This window comes from Equus caballus, chromosome 14 (assembly GCF_041296265.1).
Source record: "Equus caballus isolate H_3958 breed thoroughbred chromosome 14, TB-T2T, whole genome shotgun sequence".
Classification (NCBI taxonomy): Eukaryota; Metazoa; Chordata; class Mammalia; order Perissodactyla; family Equidae; genus Equus; species Equus caballus.
The window spans coordinates 69409778-69430152 of NC_091697.1; the positions used below are offsets into that span (position 1 = coordinate 69409778).

A 20375-nucleotide genomic window follows, 5' to 3' on the forward strand; every position below is an offset into this window, starting at 1 on the left:
GTTGTGTTTCTATACACTAATAACGAGCTATCAGAAAGAGAAATTAAGAAAACAATCTCATTTAAAACTTCATGACAAAGAATAAAACACCAAGGGATAAATTTAACCTAGGAGTTGAAAGCCCTGTTTACTGAAAACTATAAGACACTGATGAAAGAAACTGAAGACACAAATAAACAGAAAAGTAATCCATGTTCATGGACAGGAAGAATTAATATTATTAAAATATCCATACTACCCAAAGCAATCTACAGATTTAGTGCAATCCCTATCAAAATTCCAATGGCATTCTTTACAGAAATAGAACAAACAATCCTAAATTTGTATGGAACCACAAAAGACTCTGAAGAGCCAAAGCAATCTTGAGAAAAAAGAATAAAGCTGGAGGCATCATACTCCCTGATTTCAAGCCAGATTACACAGTTATACTAATCAAAATAGTATGGTATTGGGATAAAAAGAGACACATACATGAACGGAAGAGAACAGACAGCCCAGAAATAAACCCAAGCATATAGGTCAATTAATTTACAACAAAGGAGCCAAGAATACACAATGGGGCAAGGACCGTCTCTTCAATAAATGCTGTTGGGAAAACTGGACAGCCACACACAAAAGAATGAAACTGGACCACTATCTTACACCATACACAAAAATTAACTCAAAATGGATTTAAAAACCAGAAGACCTGAAACCAGAAAACTCCTAGAAGAAAATACAGGCATTAAGCTCCTTGACATCAGTCTTGGCAATGGTTTTTTGAATCTGACACCAAAAGCAAAGAGAACAAAAGCAAAAACAAACAAGTGGAACTACATCAAACTAAAGAGCTTCTGCACAGCAAAAGAACCATCCACCACATGAAAAGGCAACCTACAGAACGGGAGAAAATATCTGCAAATCATATATCTGATAAGGGATTAATATATAAAAAACTCATACAACTCAATAGCAAAAAAACAAAGAATCTGATCAAAAAATAGGCAGATATGAACAGACATTTTTCCAAAGAAGACATACAGATGGCCTTCAGGTGCATGAAAAGATGCTCAACATCACAAATCAAAACCATGAGATATTACCTCACACCTATTAGAATGACTATTATCAAAAAGAGAAGAGATAAGTGTTGACAAGGATGTGGAGAAAAGGGAACCCTTGTGCACTATTGGTGGGAATGTAAATTGGTGCAGCCACTATGGAAAACAGTTTGGAGGTTCCTCAAAAAATTAAAAATAGAACTACCATATGATCCAGCTATTCCACTCCTGGGTATTTATCTGAAGAAAACAAAAACACTAACTCAAAAAGATACGTGTACCTCCATGTTCACTGTAGTATTATTTACAGTAGCCAAGATATGGAAACAACCTAAGTGTCTATCAATGGATGAATGGATAAGAAAATGTGGATGGATGTGTGTGTGTGTGTTTGTGTCTAATATATTACACACACCAAAAAAAATGAAATATTATTCAGCCATAAAAAAGAATGAAATCTTGCCATTTACAAGAACACAGATGGACATCAAAGGGCATTATGCTAAGTGAAATAAGTCAGAGAAGGACAAATACTGTATGATCTCTCTTATACGTGGAATCTAAAACAATGAAACGAAGCTCATAGAAACAGAGAACAGATTTGTGGTTGCCAGAGGAGGGGTAGAGGGGGTAGGGAATGAGAGAAGAGAGTGAAGGGGGTATTAAATATTAAAACTAACTAAATAAATAAAATTAAAAGTATGCTACCAAAAAAAGGTTAATTTTATGATACCATACAGAGTTCATGAAACTAAGGCATAATTGGCAAACATGTAACTTTTCTTCTACGCCTTCTATATATCCTGCTCATTCATTAAATCAACAATAATACACTGACATCCTCAACTATGTTCCATTACTGTGCAAAGTATTACAATTTCAAATTTTTGAGACTTTCTCCCTTGATCCCCAAGCTCTAGTTCCTTCAATCTTATTCCCTGAAGCAAACTGCTGTGCTGCACTTCCAGAAGCCCCATTCAGCTGATGACATATTATTCCCCCAGGTAGATTATCAACTGACATAAGAACATACCTGGAATCGCTCTGCTGCTTTGGCCCCTTTGCAGGGCAGGCTATAATCAATGACGAGTTAGCTCAGAACAATTCTGAAGGGCAGTCCCAGCTTCAGAGCTCCCAAAAGAATGGCTGAGGGCTTGTGGTAACTGCACCACAGCCTAACTTCTCCCTCGGCACAGCGCTGCTTTCTTTGCTTACCACCCCTTACCCCCAGGTATTGATCCCAAGAACACTCTCAAACAAATTTCCTGCCCATGAATCTCCTTCTCAAAGTCTGCTTCTCAGGGAACTCAGCCTATAACACCCACACAACCAAACATATTCTCCTCAGTTGTGCTCCATGATTGAAACTTACTCCATCCCTCAGCTGAGCATCCCACTAATTGGTCACCTTTGCAGCCAACTCATCAAAAGAGCATCTCCTCAACACACATCATCTCGCCAAAATGTTGGGGAAAACAGTGATATGACAGTACTTGCCAGTAACATGTTTATGATTTAAGATTATTGATTAAGCAAGAAAGCTATATATTTGGTAAATTTACAGCATCATATGAAAGCAAAGAATTTCTAGCAAAAGGGAGGGAGAAAGAAAGAAAACTATTTGGAAACCCAAAGACCTTTCTCTTGACTTAAAGCAGAGCATTATCTATTATAGCAAAGTGTGAAAAATGAGTACATGCATAAAAATTCATGTTAAAACTGGAGTATCAATTAGAGAACAGAAAATAACAAAATGAAGTATAAAAGGCATCCAAGTGGCCTTTATTTATTTAATTTTTCCTTCAACTTATAAGTGCTATCACAATTCTAAAGAGATTGGACTTGGGGGAAATTTTTTATCAAGATAGAGATCTAAGAACAGAAGGATAATCATGTGCTACCTTACAGTTTCTTGTAAAAATAATGATAACATGAAAAATTAGTAGAAAATGAAAACCTGAAAAGTTATCTGAAATCTGAAAATGTTAACCAATTTCCCCTGTATCTTAGTTTTGATCACTTTTGCACATTTGAGTGAAGAGAGTATTTAATTTTTCTCTTTTCATTAATAATGTAGTATGTCCTTCAGAGCTTGGCGTAGTCTTTCAGAATCTTCTGAAGCTTCTGGCTCACCATGATGTTCCCTTTGGCCTTCAGTTTGCCACTAAAGAATGCCTGGAAAGGACAGAGAGAAAAAGAGTACCTTCATCATGTTACATTTTATTTCTTTCTTTTAAAAGATCATTGTTCAGACTAAACACAATTGAGTTGTTAATTCTGGACAACAAAGGCAACTTTTATCTAGCAATGATAGTTTAATGATTACAGATAGCACCCATATTTTTAGATATCTAAGAAAAAATAAATGTTTCTTGTGTAGTTTAGAAAACCACAGAATAATTTATCTGCACTGACAGATCTGGGAGTTATGCTTCAACCTATGCTTCTGGCTTCAGTCTACGTTCTTAAACATAAATTTGAGACCATATGAATAAAAAGCCTTTACTGTATTCCTAAGAATAAAAATATTCAGAGGGGAAGAGGTAGGGGGTAGGGTAAAGGGGCGCATGCGTATGGTGACAGATGGCAACCGGACATCTGGTGGTGAACACAACACAGTCTATACAAAAGCTGAAATATAATGTTGTACATCTGAAATTTATATACTGTTATAAACCAATGTGACCTCAATAAAAAAAAATTTAAAAATTCAATTCAGAACTTTTGAAAGCAGATCAAAAATATTTATTACATCTTCATGAAATAGAAAGCCATATAATGCCAAAATAAGATAATATAACAAAGTCGTGAATAGATCCTAGGCTGTAGCATCGGAATGCCTGGGTTAAAATCTAAGGTCTGTCACTAACTAGCAAAGTGAGCTTCGGCAAATTAGTTAACCTCTCTGAGCTCCCACCTCCTCATCTATAATGGGCATGACAACAGTACCTAAAAAAGACAGCTTTGTTGTGTGAGTTAAATGAAATGGTGTGTAAAGTGCTTAGCTTAGCGCTTGACATGTTGCATATTAAGCTCATCATCACTAAGCACAAGGCTGGCAGGTTAAAACACTAAGAGCTTCCGTACTACCTCCGCATCTGACCTGACAACAGAAACTTGTGCAAGTTGCTTAAATTCTCCCTCAGTGTCAAGTTCCCTATCAGTAAAATAAAAATAGTAAATCACAGATCAGAGTTTTTACAGCTTATTGAGAAAATAACATGGAATATCAAGTGAAAAAGAAGTCCCTAGATTTTTAGCTAGATTGAAAAGTTAGTAATATCCATGTATACTTAACATTACAAAGCAGCCCTACAGATACTCTCACTTGAGAAGCACAGTCATCGACTTGAAGTGGCCATGTCAGCAGTTCTCATCCCAGTTGACAGATGAGAAAACTGAAGTTCAGGGAGCGTAAATAACCTGCTCAAGGCCACAGAGCCAGCAGGAAGGAGGGCCAGGACCTGAACTCGGTTGATCTTTGCTCAACATCATCTCCTGCTTATCAACTAGCAGCAACTTGATCTCAAAAGTAAATTCTCACCAACTTGACGAAAAGCAAAAACTACTTAAACTTTTCATCCCAGAAATAATAAGGGAGAACGCATTCAATCAGGATCAAGTGCCAGGTATTCAAACTGGAGATGGGAATTTCAAAACGAAGACTGCTTTCCCTGTACAGTTACAAAAACAATGGTCTGTGACTCCTGCAAAGAGGGCAGTACTTAGACTTGCTTGCCAGGGACTAAAGGCTGAGAAGAATTTACAACCTAAAATACGAACACCTAATTCCTTGAAGTAAATACACCAATATTTGATGGCTGTTATTGAGTGGAAGGATTTTGTACATAAGTCTTTGTTCCTATCTATTTTCTTAGGATGGATTCTTAGAAGAAGAATGACTAAATCATGACATTTCTTAAATAAGGTTCCTGACTATACTTTCATATTGCCACAATTTCCAAACTGTGCACCATGGCGCACCAGAGCATCACAGCAAACTCCCAGGGATACTGTGGAATATTTAAAATTTTCCAGGAAAATCCAGTAACATTGGTAAAACACAACATGAAAAACTACTATTGTTTGGGCCTAACTACTTACTTAACAGGACCTTTAGGTATTTCTTTTGGTCTAGGAGTGCCATGCAGAAAGTGGTGAGACCCTAAGTTGCTATAAAGGAAGAAAGCCAGCGAACCTCTGCCACAATGCTTTCCAGAAAGACTACACCAAACTGATATTCCTTCCAGCTATGTGTGAATTCTCTTATCCTGACCTTAACAATGCTATTTTCTTAATCTTTGAAAATCTGAGGGAAAAATGACATGCTTTAATTTGCATTTTTTGGATCCTGAGAAAAATTAATAGTTTTTCTCATGTATGTTATTCATTTCCATTTTTTTCATTAATTATTGGTTCATACCTTTCGCCCATTTTTTATATTGAGATCTACTGCTTTCTAGACTTTTTTATAGGTTACTGATACCAACATAGTGTGTATCATTTTCTTTCCCCCAGGCTTATGGGAATATCTTATGGAGTCTGACATGCAGAAGTTCTTAATTTCTAGATAGCCTAAACTACTGCTATTGAGCTTATGTTCCTTATTTCTATCCTTGCTTCAATCTACTCAAGTATTAGATTGGCAAGATTCTAGGCTAGGAAATATATCTCTCTCCCTGTGCTCATGAGTAACATTATAGAAAGGGAGTCAAAAAATAAAACGTAAACAAGTAAAGCCTGTTATAAATGCTATGAAGGAGAGAATAGGATGCTATTAGAGAGTCTAACAGGAAGGAACTACTTTGGATGAAATGAAGCTAGCCATGCAAAAAGTTGAAGGTAGAAATTTCAAAAACGTCAAATGCACAGACAGCAAAGGGGTGAAAGCTGATGGGAAGGAACTGAGAGGAAAAACAATGTTAGTGGAATTAGCATAATAAGTGATGAGGCAGGGCCGGCCGGTGACGCAGCAGTTAAGTTCGCACGTTCTGCTTTGGCCGCCTGCGGTTGACTGGTTCGGATCCCGGGTGAGGACATGGCACTGCTTGGCAAGCCACTGTAGGCGTCCCACAGATAAAGTAGAGGAAGATGGGCACAGATGTTAGCTCAGAGCCAGTCTTCCTCAGCAAAAAAAGGAGGATTGGGGGACCGGCCCCGTGGCTGAGTGGTTAAGTTTGTGCACTCCGCTGCAGGTGGCCCAGTGTTTCGTCAGTTCGAATCCTGGGCACGGACATGGCACCGCTCATCGAGCCACGCTGAGGCGGCGTCCCACGTGCCACAACTAGAAGGACCAACAACTAAGAATATACAACTATGTACCAGGGGGCTTTGGGGAGAAAAAGGAAAAAAATAAAATTTAAAAAAAAAAGGAGGATCGGCAGCAGTTAGCTCAGGGCTAATCTTCCTCAAAAAACAAAAAAAAACACAACTAAGTGATGAGGCAGGCAGTGTGGGATGAAGCTGAAAAGATGAGCAAGGAAAACATCATATGTAACATAACAACAGGTAGTTTGGATTTTATCCAAGTGCAAAAGGAAATCTTGGGAGTTTTTTATCAGGTGGAAAGAACTATAATCTGATCTACATTTTTAAAGTACTACCCTGGCTCCTGTGTGGAGAACAGATTGGTGGAGAGGTAAGACTGGAAGCAGCGAGATCAGTCAGGAAGCTACTGTAAGCCAAGTGAGAGGTGACAGAGGCTTGGATCAGGGTGCTATCCTTAGTGAGGAAGATGAAGTCAAAATATATTTTGGAGAAAAATCAGGCAGGATTAAGGATAGAAAGGACACACAGAGGTACAGAAGGAAACCAAGATGATGCTTACATTACTGAGCATATTAATTTGGGTAGACAGATGACAGCGCCATTTCCTGAAAACTGCTTATAACACTACGAAACTCAGAGAGGACGACCAAGCGAGACATTTAAATTTGTGAATTGTCAACATATAGATGGCTTTAAATACCATGGGATGGATGAACTCATTTAAGGAGAGTGTTATTTAGAGAAGCTCCCTGAAATGAGCCCTGAAAAACACCAAATTTAATGGTTGAGGGGAGAAGAAGACACCAAAGGAAATTAGGAATAGCCAAAGGTGGAGAAAGCGAAAAACAGGAAAACACAGAATCATAAAGCCAAGGGATGAAATTATTTTAAGCAGTTGGTGGTTGACTGACTTGAACATGACTGAAAGGTTGAGTAAGATGCAGATAGAGAAACAGTCATTGGATTTAGCAAAACAGAACCTTGACAAAAATGCTATCAGTGGACTAACAGACGTGGATGGAATAATAGACGTGGAAGTCAGATAAGAGAGGATAGAAGAGCAAAGTTAAGACAGAATGTTTAAACCGGTGCTGCCCAACAAAGTAGCCACTAGCGTATGTGGCTGCTGAGTACCTGAAATATGGTTAGTCTTGGCAGAGATGCACTGGATTTTAAAGATTGAGTATAAGAAAAAGGATATAAAATATCCCACTAATATTTTTAACATTGATTACATGCTGAAATATTTGACTGTATTGGGTTAAATACATGAAATTAAAATTAATTTCATTTGTTTCTTTTTAACTTTGTTTAATGTGTCTACTAGAAAAATTTTAATTATATATGTAGCTCACATTACATAACTATTGGACAGTGCTGGTTTAGACAATTCTTTTGTGAAAAGAATCACAGACATGCTGGATTGAAATCTGATATCAAGAGAAGGCATTTAGAGGCTGGCCCAGTGGCATAGTGGTTAAGTTCATGCACTCCACTTCTGCGGCTCAGGGTTTGCAGGTTCAGATCCCAGGTGCAGACCTACACACTGCAAATCAAGTCATGCTCTGGTGGCATCCAACATACAAAATAGAAGAAGATTGACACAAATGTTAGCTCAGTGACAATCTTCCTCAAGCAAAAGGAGGAAGACTGGCAACAGATGTTAGCTCAGGGCCAATCTTCTTCACCAAAAAAAAAAAAAAAAAGAACAGGAAGACATTTGCTTTAGAATCAAGATATTAGCCTGCCTGTATGCTGTGTGAGAATTATGTAGTGGAATGGGAGAGATTGATTCAGAAAAGAGAGAAAAGGGGAAGCAGCAATGATCTTGAGCAGATATCTGGAAGAGAATTGAAGGGACTAGTCTTTGACAGGAAGAGAAAAAATTCCTTTAATATAGTACATGGGAAGAGAAAAAGATGGATGCAGATGCTTATAGAATAGACCTGATGATAGGAGGGTAAAAGTGTTCATCTAAAAGCCTTTTGTTTTCAAGGAAACACGAAGGATGTTTGAAAGGGAGGTGGGGGTGTGTGAGAGTTTAGAGAAGACAAGTACGAAACAGTCAACAGGAATGGAAGTTTACTGGAAAATCATAATAAGATTGCTAGACAGTGCTTAGAGACTCTTTGAGGCTTGTGATCAAAAACTTAAAGGGAAGCCAATCTGTCTAGTTGGATGGCTTTTTTCCTGCCACGTTCATCTATTCAGGTACAGATACAAAAATGGCAGGGAATGGGGTTAAAACAGGGTGGAGTTTTCCAGGCAAGTAAGATGAGAGCGATACAAGGGAGTTGAGTATTTTCAAGGGAGATATTATGCAGATGAACCATGGAATCTAAGGTGAACAAGGAGAGAAGACAAAACAGAAGGGACCTGATGGATAGAAAGTGGTGGTGTCAACAAACTGAAGCCCTCAGCTCTAGTAATAGGAATAACATAACAGGTTAATGGAACTGTAGGTGATGGTATTGAAAAATAGAGATGTTTTGAAATAGATGTTGAAGTTGTACATTTTATGCTGCTAATAAGGACTAAAGCTGATATACAATAGAGTAAAAGATAATTAGAAGTGAGATCAATGAACGAAGAGAAGTCACTTTTATGAATCTTGAAGTAAGCCACCAAGGTTGACAAGAACTGGTGGCAGAGAAAGACTGTCCACTAGCAGACAAGGTCTTTGATAACTGAAGAAGAGTGATGACAGCACCGCGGTGGAGAAGGTAATAAAGCCAAATAAGTCTAGAAAATCCCTGATATTCAGTGTCTCTAAGAATTATCATTAAGAACAATAAATATCCAAGTTTTCATCAAGTTTTTGCTTTGCTTTTATTTTCCACATTTAATTCTATCCCATGTGCTATGATTTAGGTATACGGAATGACAGAAAGCACTACCACTTCCTATGCAACTCCCCAGTACCATTCACTGAATAACCCATTCATCCCCAAAAGGCCTGGTATTCCAAGCAATTATATAAATGTTTCCCTAATCCTACATTTAATCTTTATATACATGCATCTCAAATATAACATATCTAAAAAAGAACTCTTAATTACCCATTCTCTGCCCCAAAGTCAGCTTTCCACTTTAAAACTCAGATGCTGCCATTCCACAGCTCAGCGGCTTCCCACTACACAAGAGCTAAACTCCTCGGCAAGACCTACCAGGTCCTGTGGAATCTGGCCCTTGCCTACTTCTCCCATCTCACCTCCTACCACTCTCCTCCCTGTTCGTTTTACTAGCTCTACTGGCCTCCTCACAGTTAGAAAACCACAATAAGCCTCCAGCCTTTGCACTAGTTGTTTCCTTAGGCTCAAGGCTCATTCCCTCACTTCGTTTAGGTCTCTATCAGGCCTTTTCAGACAACTCTATCTAAAATAGTGCCTTTATCCCGTCACACTCTACTCTAGGGGTTGGCAAACTACTCCCTGTGGACCAAAACTAGTCTGCTGCCTGTTTTTGTAAATAAAGTTTTACTGGGACACAGCCCCATCCACGGGGTTTACATATATTCTACAGCTACTTTAACTCTTTAACAACAATGAAAGTGAGCAGGTGAAACAGAGAACCCTGGGCCAGCAAAGCCCAAAATATTTATTATGTGACCCTTCCAACCACTGCTCTAACCCATTACTCTAACTTGCTTTTCTTCATACCTGAAAGAAAAGTTGAATTCTATTTCTTTTCCATTCCCCTCTAGAAGTAAACTCCACACAGTAGGGGCACTGTCTTGTTCAGCCACACTTTGAATCCCAGTAACAGTAGGTACTAAATAAATTCCCGGGAAGGAACTAGGTGAGGACTCGGTGCCAAGCACTACACTAAGCTCTTCATGTATATTACTGGATTTAGTTATCATAACAATCCTTTGAGATTACTGCAATTATTATATTCATTTTACTAATGAGAAAATTGAAGTTTAGAGAGTAAGTGGCAGGGCTAAGATTCAAACTCAGATTTAACTGATGCCAAAGAACATATTTTTAACCACTATACTACTTTACAATTCTTTTTAAATAAATCTTTCTAGCCAGGAAAATTGAACATTGTCTTATTTATTCAAATTGTTTTGTGTCTCGTAAAGTTGTATAGTTTTCATCACATAAGCACTGTGCTTTTCTTGTTAGCGTGGTCATTGGTATTTTGTAGCCTGGGTTGTGATTATCAACAAATTTATTTCAATTATATCTTCTACTTGGTTTTTGCTTCTCTGTGAAAGCTATTTTTTAATAATTATTGTGCATTGAACCACTTGTTTGAACTCCTTTATTCTAAGAATCAATAAGTTGATTCTCTTGGGATTTCTAGCTACCAAATCATGATTTGAAAACAATAAACTTTTCTCCTCCATTCTAATTGCTAATCAGTTACTTTAATTTTGTGTGCTTGTGGATTGGCTAAAGGCTTCAGAAGATTAACTCATAATGGTCAGAGAGTCTCTTGTCTTAATCATGATTTTCCAGTGACATGCCTCTAAATGTTCCACTTCCAATAAGACACTGACTGCTATGTTCTATCCTTCTATTTCCAGTTTTCAATAACAGTAAAGACTAGTTCTTAATCTTATATATCAGGAACAAATATCTTATTTTATAAAATATCTACTAATATCATACGGTTTTTCACCTCTGAACTAATGGCAATAATACATTAAAAGATCTAAATGTGGGTTTTATACTGTTTACAGACTAAAGAAGAATTTCACCCAAAAATTCAGTTTTAAAAAGTGTTCAGTTCAAACTCCATTAGAAAAATATATGATCTGTCAACTCAGATATTGCTATCAACTGTCTTCTTCAGAGTTGTAAGGGATCTATCTTAGAATTTGGGAGTCAGCTAAATACTTCAATTGTCAACAGGAAGCAATAATGATGAAGAAATGAACATTTTAAGAGTGTTACCTTCTGAGGATCAAGCTTGCCCTGGACTACCTCCATGAAATGCTCATCTGAAAGTGTCAAGGTTGTGTCAGCAGAGCCTCTTGCAGGGCCTTGATACACTTCTCCAGAACCATTTTTCAGGTCAATAGCTGGGAAAATAGGAAGAAACCAATATGTGCCATTTTTTCTTCACAACATGAGAGTAAAATACACCAACTAAAATGCAGACATTTCTATAGTTTCCAAGTGGTTACTTATAGTTAATGTGGTAGTTATTCTATGTTACATATTACCTGTCATTCAGAAAAACTATATAAATCCTTTATTTTTTGAGATGTCCTTTCTACAAAGAAGTTCTTCAAACGTCAAATCAATAATAGATTTTCCTCATTGAAGAAGTTTACAAAACAGAGATACTTTAAATGTGAATCAATGTAGGATGACATATTATAAGGAAGTTGTTGGAGGTTATATGGTTAAGGTCTTTAGGTTCAAATACAGACTCCACAGTCAACAAAGGACGAAAGCTGGATTTTAAAAGAGTTGTATGTTGTTGGGTTGGGAGAAGGGAAGACACACTCTACCCACCTTTCAAATACCTGAATTCATCAAAGGTTCTGTCATATGGATAGCAAGATAGTCAAAACACATTTTAAAAAGATTTTAATTAGTTTGTTATACTTATGATTTATTTATAAAGTTTTTATTGCCATAACTGTTGTAAACATTAAAATTAGCTTCTTTTTCCTTAACTCTTTTTGACAGTAGGCTTAAGTGCCCCAGAAACAGTCTGGGTAAGTGGGAAAACTACTAAAAATTTACCTTTATTGCTCTCTATCTAACACTTGTAGAGCTGTATGCCAAAGCTACATTTTAGAAAGTTTGAACTGTCTCATACATGACCGAAACCAGTCATCCAGGAAGCCCAATTACACTCATCCAGCTCCAGCCACATAAACGTGCTTTCTCTTGCCACAGTGAAGGAACTACAATTGCATCACTTTCCCTAAGAGTGTGAAGGGAACCCTCAATTTAGGGTCAAGGAAAAGCTACGCGTACATAAGAAAACAACAAGTGCTTAACTACATTCTGCTTAGCCAAGCCCTGCTCCAAAAAGAAAATAAAATCATTCCAACTCTCTTCAAAAGAGAATTTTGCCAACTAAACTAAAAATAACTTGTTGATAATGGTTACCTTGAGGAGGAGAAAGAGTGAGGAGGACCTTTTTACTTTGTATACTTCATTCACTCGCTTCACTGTGAAATTTCTACAATGGGTATCAGACCATGCAAGGTATCAGAAGTGAGGCACGAAGAGCAAAGGCTCTGTTCTTATTGGCACCTACATATTGTGAATGTGTTTCCATGTACTATTGGTACAGTTAAAATGAAAGAAAGGGAGAAAAAGAGAGTGATGGAGGTGGGGGGCAAGAGGAAGGAAAGGAGAGGAGAAGGAAAGAAAAGCAAGCCTCTGGCATTCGGCAGATAACATTCACAGTTTTAACTCTTCACAACTAAGACTAAGACCCACTATATACACTAGTCTTGCTCAGGAATAAAATTGGACCATAAACATCTTAATGCTTGCGTGTGGGAGTAAGTCTCAGGTAATGAAGGTTCTTAGCTGTCCACCTGCCCTCACACTCCCCTGGTGCTGCCTCACGGCCATGACTCTTGTAAGCAGTAAAACCTTTTTTTTTTTTTTAAAGATTTTACTTTTTCCTTTTTCTCCCCAAAGCCCCCTGGTGCATAGGGGGTCCTTCGTTGTGGGTCCTTCTAGTTGTGAGCAGTAAAACTTTTTACTGTGGAAAGCTAATAGCTAGGGCTGATAAAAGAAAAGAAGGCTAACAAAGGGAAGGTTCTTAGCAAGAATACAGAAATTTGGGGTGAAGGAGTGGAAATTCCAGTTCCACAGTGGCTCAAGTCATGCATGCAACATGGCTCCTGTGGGAGAATCATCCACCACCGTCACCTTGAGTTTACAGATGCCTATAAGGTCATGGCTAATCTTGCTAAAATGAAGAAACAGACTGTATGTATTTTCTTTTAGTGGAGATTTCAGAAGCTTTATGAATAACTTTAGCTCTGTTTTTACATAACCATTAAGGCTCTGAAAGAGTTCATAAAAATTTCAGTTATAGTTTACAGCATTTAATGGGGGAGGGAGAGGTGTTCAACAAGAACGTGCATCTGGAAACCTGGGGACCTTTGAAGGTCTTGGGATAAATACCGTACAAATTACAAAAGGCTACCACAGGAGAAAGGAGTTATTTTTATTGCTGCCTCTACCCCTTAAGATTATAAATTCTTTGCTGGAACAAGAACGTCTTGTCTTTGTATCCCCTACACTTCCTTGAATAGAAAGTACTTAGTAACTATTTGTTAAGTGTATGATCAGAAAAGCACATGGAAGAAGCATCTCTATAAAAAAAAATAACAACAAAGAAAAACTTCAGTTAAAAATAAAGGATTTTTTAAAAAATCACACCAAGAAGGACACAATACTTTTGTGCTAGTCCTACCAAAAATTCATAAACTCAGTCTAATAATCATGAAGAAACATTAAGCAAACACAAACTGAAGAAAATTCTACGAAATAACAAGCCTCTACTTTTCAAATATGTTGAGGTCATGAAAAACAAAAACAGACTGAGGCATTCATCCAGATTAAATGAAACTAAAGAGATCTAACAACTAAATGCAATATATGATCCCAAATTGGACCCTGATCAGTTCTTTTTCTTTCTTCATTTCTATTATTGTTATTATTATTATTATGATTACTATTATTATTAGTTTGCTACAAAGGACACTACTGGGACAATGGTACAATATTAATAAGGTCTATATAATAGATAATAATACTATATCAATGTTAATTTCCTGATATTGATAATTGTTCTATGAATAGATAAGAGCAAGACTTTGTTCTTAGGAAATGCTACTAGAGTATTTAGGGATAAAGGGACATTAGGTCTGTAAGTTACTCTCAAGTCCTTCAGAAAAAAAATAATATGTATGATGAAAATAAAATAGTAAAAAGCAAAAATGGAACAAAATGTTAACAATATGGAGAAACTTGGTGAAGGACAGATATAAGTTCTTAGTACTATTCTTGCAACTTTTCTGTAAGCCTGAAATTATTTCAAAATTTAAAAAAATATATGCTATTAAGATGAATCACATGCACAGCAAGATAGGAAGCCGTAACAGTTTTCAGTGGTTTTGTGTGTAAATGCACATGGGCAAGCAGTCAGGGGCTGTCCTGGTAAGAAGGGAAGCAGCCGCTGTTGCTAAGGGAATATAGAGTAACCTGAAGTAGATGACTCTCCAACAAAAAGGCTCCCATCCTTTACCGGACAGCATATTTCTTTCCAAAGGTCATCTTTCAAGTCTTTTCTATAAACACATGAGACTCTCATTTGGATCCCAATTCAAAATTTGGAAACAATACCTTTAAGATTTAGTTTATATCCAAGATGAGAAATCCTAAAGACCGGTTTGACTACTAAAAGATGAGCACCAACCCAGAAGCTACTAGGTTCTAATGATCAAATGGTATCCTCAAGAATGAATGTATCCTGATCTTAAAAGAACGCCAGTTGCCAAATCTGTCTACATTTTCCACATTCTGGCAAAATTCCAAGATCCAAAAGAGATGACCTCTAACATTCAAAGAACATCTTCACCCAATCATTGTGACATAGTGCATAACAGATGCCTGGATTTAATCCAAATATGCAGACTGAGCTCTACAAAATCACAGTATATATTTTTTAAAACCCAACTCACTTCATTACTTAACAAAATTCCAGCAAAATTGGACAGTATTTCTAAAATCTTGCTATATAAATGTAAATTCCAATTATGTTCCTTCAATGGAAAAGATTACAAATATGTGAAAGGAAACCAAAATTCCTTTAGGAAGAAAACAACCAAATTGCTCAGTGCTAACCAGCTTAAACCTATCATCCTAAGGAAAACAAAATATATTTTTTACTCAGCAACATTGTAACACTGTTACATGAAAAAAATCTGTCTTTGTCAAAAGTTTCAATTGTATGGCTATTTTACCGGATACATTCAAACAAGTAGATTCTCACTTGGAAATATGGGATTATATTTCTGCCTAGAGTTACAATAAATTGCATATTTAAAATCTGTGGGCCAAATTCTAAGATGTTCAACTTTATTTATGGACAAATGGAAATACTGGTGTCATTACTCTACAAACCATGAATAGCAGATAATCTTGGAGGACAATGAAGATTTCTTTCCATTTTCTCCCCGCGTGTCATGAAGCAGAGTAGCAAAGCTAATGCTCTGAGTTCCAACTACTATTTCCATAAATATGGTTTCCAACTGTCTGTCTCTGGCTGTGAACTTACCCCTAAATTCCAGGCTGCAGTTCCCAGAATCCAGTCCAGATCTCGGTCTGCTATAGTTTTGGCACCACAGCGTGTCCTCTTCTGGCCTAAACTTCTCTCCTCTCCCATGTTTTGCATTTCTAGTAATGGAGTCAATATCCTTGGTCACTCACGCCAAAGCCTCAGCATTAGTTTTGACTCTCTCTCATTCTTCTTGTTTTATTAACTGTCTTGTTTTTCAGACATCAGTCAATTCTATCTTAGCAATAGATCCAGTAAGGCCCTCTCCTCTCCATTATCACTTTAATTTAGGTCTTCCTTCCCTTTAATCTGCAATGCAACAACCCTTGTATCCTGAACCCCAGGATTTCACACTTTCCTAATACATTGCCTCTAACAGTTATTACCATGGACAAAAAAAGATATCCTGTCTTCATATTTGTAATCTACAACATCACAGAGAACTGGGTACACAGTAAACGTTCAAATTTTTGTTGAATGAACCAGCTTCCCATTCTGTGAAAGCCAATAGCACCTTTTCCACGTCTCTTATCACTTGTGTTCTATCAGAATTACTTATATATATATACACAAGCCCCAATTCCTTATTTGAACTCCCTGAGGCCAGATGTGTTTTGGAATTCAGAATTTTTCAGATTTTAGAAAGGAAATACAGTACATAAAACATGTATTATATATTATGAAAGCCCCTCCAATGGTGCAAAACTCTATAAAAAAATACATGATTTCCATACTCAACTAACCCACGGTAAGTGAGAGAAAGACAATCAATCTCATCGTGTAGGTTCAGACCAGGTTTTGCCACCAATGAGTTAGGAGAAAAAACATTCCATTTTTAGAGCTTATGGTTTCTGAATTTGCAGATAAAAGTAACTATGTTTTAATTTTCAGGAGCAGACTATTCTATAGGGCATATAAAGCCTCTGATTCCTTATCTTCTTTATGCCTTCCTGCCATCTTTTATTTTCTTTGAGTTTTCACTCTTGCTTACAACAACAGAATTGGATCCAAAGGGTTTACCAGAACAACTTTTGGGTGGTTTTAGAAATTAATAGTGATAAATATTGTAAAATATAATGCTTACTTATAAATGTTTTAATGGTATCATACTGTTCCCAGACATTTCACTCATACTAAATAGAAAATAAACGTCACTATCCATATGATAAACTTATTATTTTAATAGCGGGAAAGCTACTAATTCAGCACTTTTTTAAAAAGGCAGACATCTAATTCCATCTAAATCTATGCATTCTACGTGGCTTTTAGCATTTATTCAACACATACGGAATAGGCTACTATGTGTTATAGATCATACTAAAAGTTGGAAATAAATTAATCTGCAGCTCTTTCTCAGGGTTAAGCCCAAGACCAAGTGGGAGGAAACATACAATTATAAATGATAATACAGTAGGATAACTGTGACAAGCAACAGACTCTATTTAAACAGAATTCAGAGATTTATTTCTCTATCTGATGTCCATGTCACCTTTTCAACCTAATTGAAGAATCCCTAGCAAAATAAAAAGCTAAAGGACAACCATTATTCAAAATGGTAGAATACCTGAAGGCGTAGGATATTGGAAAAAGGTGTTCAAATACGTCTGGGCATTCAATTACATTTTGGAGTAATAAAAAGACATAGATAAGATCACTGTGTTCTTTTTCTATTATTATTATTATTTTTTGCTGAAGAAGTTTTGCCCTGAGCTAACATCTGTTGCCAATCTTCTTCTTTTCGTATGTGAGCCACCACCACAGCACAGCCACTGACAAATGTGTGGCATAGGTCCACACCCGGGAACCGAACCCAGGCTGCTGAAGCAGAGCATGCCAAACTTAACCACTAGGTCACTGGGGCTGGCCCAAGATCACTGTGTTCTTGACATTATAACAGATATTAATAGTGAAGTAAGAAAGATAGGCTTCTATCTTGACCTCTACCTACCTAAGGAATCACTACCTACGGATATTTTTAATAATTCTAAGACAATAATTCATGATTAAAACATTGTCTCCAGGGGCTGGCCCCGTGGCCGAGTGGTTAAGTTCGCGCGCTCCGCTGCAGGCGGCCCAGTGTTTCGTTGGTTCGAGTCCTGGGCGCGGACATGGCACTGCTCACCAAGCCACGCTGGGGCGGCGTCCCACATGCCACGACTAGAGGGACCCACAACGAAGAATATACAACTATGTACTGGGGGGCTTTGGGGAGAAAAAGGAAAAAATAAAATCTTTAAAAAAAAAAAAAAAAACATTGTCTCCAGAGGTAGAAATTAGAAGGTGCCAGTGACTATTCCAGGATATGGCTTCCTTCCCAAAGGCAGCTCACTGAGGCCCTTCCTCTGGCTTCTTATGCAGATGAAGGGCCTCTATCTCTCTGTTACACACTCTCAGCCCACAGAGAAGACAAAGGGCTCTCCAGCCTCTCTCAGATCATCTAAGCCCAGAGAGGCAGAGGCCACACTGGCCCTCACCCCGGCAGCCCTCCTGCTCCTAGATGACCAGGCACAACAGGCTTCACAGGGGCCTAACCTTAAAGGACACAGCTACGACGCCTCCCCCTCCACAGCCAAAACCAACCCTGACCCAGCACTGAAATGAGAACTCTCCTAATTCTCTCTAGACTCAGACTAATTTGGTTTTAAAAGACCCCCAAGACATACATCCTGCCCAGAGATTTGTTGTTGGTGTTGTTTGGATGGCAGAATGGGGGAGGGATCAGGGAAGATGGGCACAGTCTAGCATCTTTGGGTTCGAATATGCCTTCCAGGTCTCTGAGCACAAACCCCTCAGTTCCAAGACTTGCTCAAGGTCAGTCACTTGTCTAACTCCACTGATACCTGTCCCCAGCCAAGGTGAACTGAGGAGCTTAGCCTTGTTGTCTGTAACCAGATTCTGGTATGCTATAATGTAAACAAGGCTGGGACAACTAACAGCAATTTAAAATACAAAACATTTGTAATTAAGTGTTTAGCAAAACATTTTTAAAACTGCTTGTAAAAAAAAAAAAAGGTAGGTATTCCCTAAGTCAAAGCATTCAATCATCTATTTGATGTCATTAAGCACCAAGATGCAAACTAGAGATGCCAACGTGGAATCTTCTAAGACATCATAAGTCAAAAGACTTAGATAGTTTCTACTGCTGCCAGCTACCGTGATTTAGCTCGGTGACACAAAGACTACGAGAAAACAACCAGAACTAAAAGAAGTTACACAGTTGAGAATCAAATCAAATAACAGATGGGCAGACAACCAAAGAGAACGGTAAATGCTTTTAGAGAAAGCTTTAAGATCCAATTTGATTGTTAGCTTTAATAAATAAGGACCTGAAGAAGAGATGACAAAACAGACAAAAGCCACAAGGCATCAATAATAAGTAGTTACAAACAAGATTTCCACATTCCCATTTTTCCAGTGGAAATGTAAGGAAAAACCCTTTTCCTAAGTTAATCAAATGTTACTTTTAAATGTAAGCACATTTTCTAATATTGCCTACAAGGAAAGTGCCACCAAGATAAGGCAACAAGCTTAGTTGGTATTGACACTACATTGAAGGAAACTGTCCTGTTTGCTAAGAATTAATCATCTGTACACCGTCACGTGTCACCTAATGACAGGGATACTTTCTGAGAAATGCATCGTTAGGCAATTTTGTCATTGTGTGAACATCACAGAGTGTACTTACACAAACCTAGATGGTATAGCCTACTACACACCTAAGCTATATGGTACTAATCTTATGGGATCACCATCTATATGTAGTCCGTCATGCACCAAAAGTTGTTCTTCAGTGCATGACTATACTTTATAAATCCCTACAGAGTTCTATTCTGCCAACTTTGAGACACACAATTCCAGCATATTTTTCTCACCCTTATAGATCACATTCCTCTCCTTCACCAATATCTTCAAAAACCTGGTGCTTTACATTTATAACTTAAATTTTAATATGCTTTCATCCATAGAGAAAAAGTTTAATTCCATCATGGACGGATACAAAGAAAGAAGGACAGAAAGAAGAAGGAAAGGAAAGGAATAACACCTACATATACACTGTTAATCTATGAATTTATTTAGAAAATATTAGGCACTTTGAAATTTGAGGGACTAAATACAGACTACATTTTTGCCTTCCTTTATCCCCCTTCTGAATTAATTAACTTTCTATAAACACAAACGTCTGTCAGAAGAACAAACATCAAAATGTTAACTGTGGGTAGTGGGATTATACATCATTATTTTCTTCTTTATATACCAAATTTTATATAATGAACATAAATTCATTTATATAATGAACTCCCTAAGAGGAACAGCAATTGTTATATTAAAAATAAACTTGTTTATTTTGAACCAAAATCAACTGAACAAAATTCCATAATGTTTTATAGGAATATGTAATAGAAGATCATCTCAAAAAGTTTCAGTTGATTTAGATACACAGTTTAATTTTTTTTGTTTAAGTGAGCATTTACAGTGATCTTTAGTTGTAATGAGGAATAAAACAATCTGATTTTTAAGGCACTTAGGCATTCTAAAATAGCAATCAGAATAAAAATAATGGAAATCTGTAAAATATTAGCTTCTACTGTACAAGTAAAAACCCAAACCTATAGATTTTTTTCCTTAAAAAAATGGTTTGAATAGACACATTACTTGCATGGTATGTGTTGTAGAAATATTGAGCGACGATGGTTCATTCCATCAGTTATGGGATTTTCAGAAGACAGCCTATACTCCTTGCTTTCCAGTACCACCTGAGTATACTACATCTCATACACTAGCCCATAGTCCCTAGAG

The 20375-nt window shown here is 37.3% G+C and overlaps 1 protein-coding gene across 1 annotated transcript in view; it reads right to left on the minus strand.

Moving 5' to 3' along the window:
* Positions 1 to 2794: 2794 nt before the first annotated feature.
* HSD17B4 (hydroxysteroid 17-beta dehydrogenase 4) overlaps positions 2795 to 20375 on the minus strand; it is an 81350-nt gene continuing 63769 nt past the window's right edge. Inside the window, exons 23-24 of the mRNA NM_001081901.1 lie at positions 11213 to 11340; positions 2795 to 3215 (exon numbers count right to left, since the gene is read on the minus strand). Coding sequence (NP_001075370.1) covers positions 3126 to 3215; positions 11213 to 11340 — 218 coding nt within the window. The 3' untranslated portion in view covers positions 2795 to 3125. The remainder of the gene's footprint in view (positions 3216 to 11212; positions 11341 to 20375) is intronic.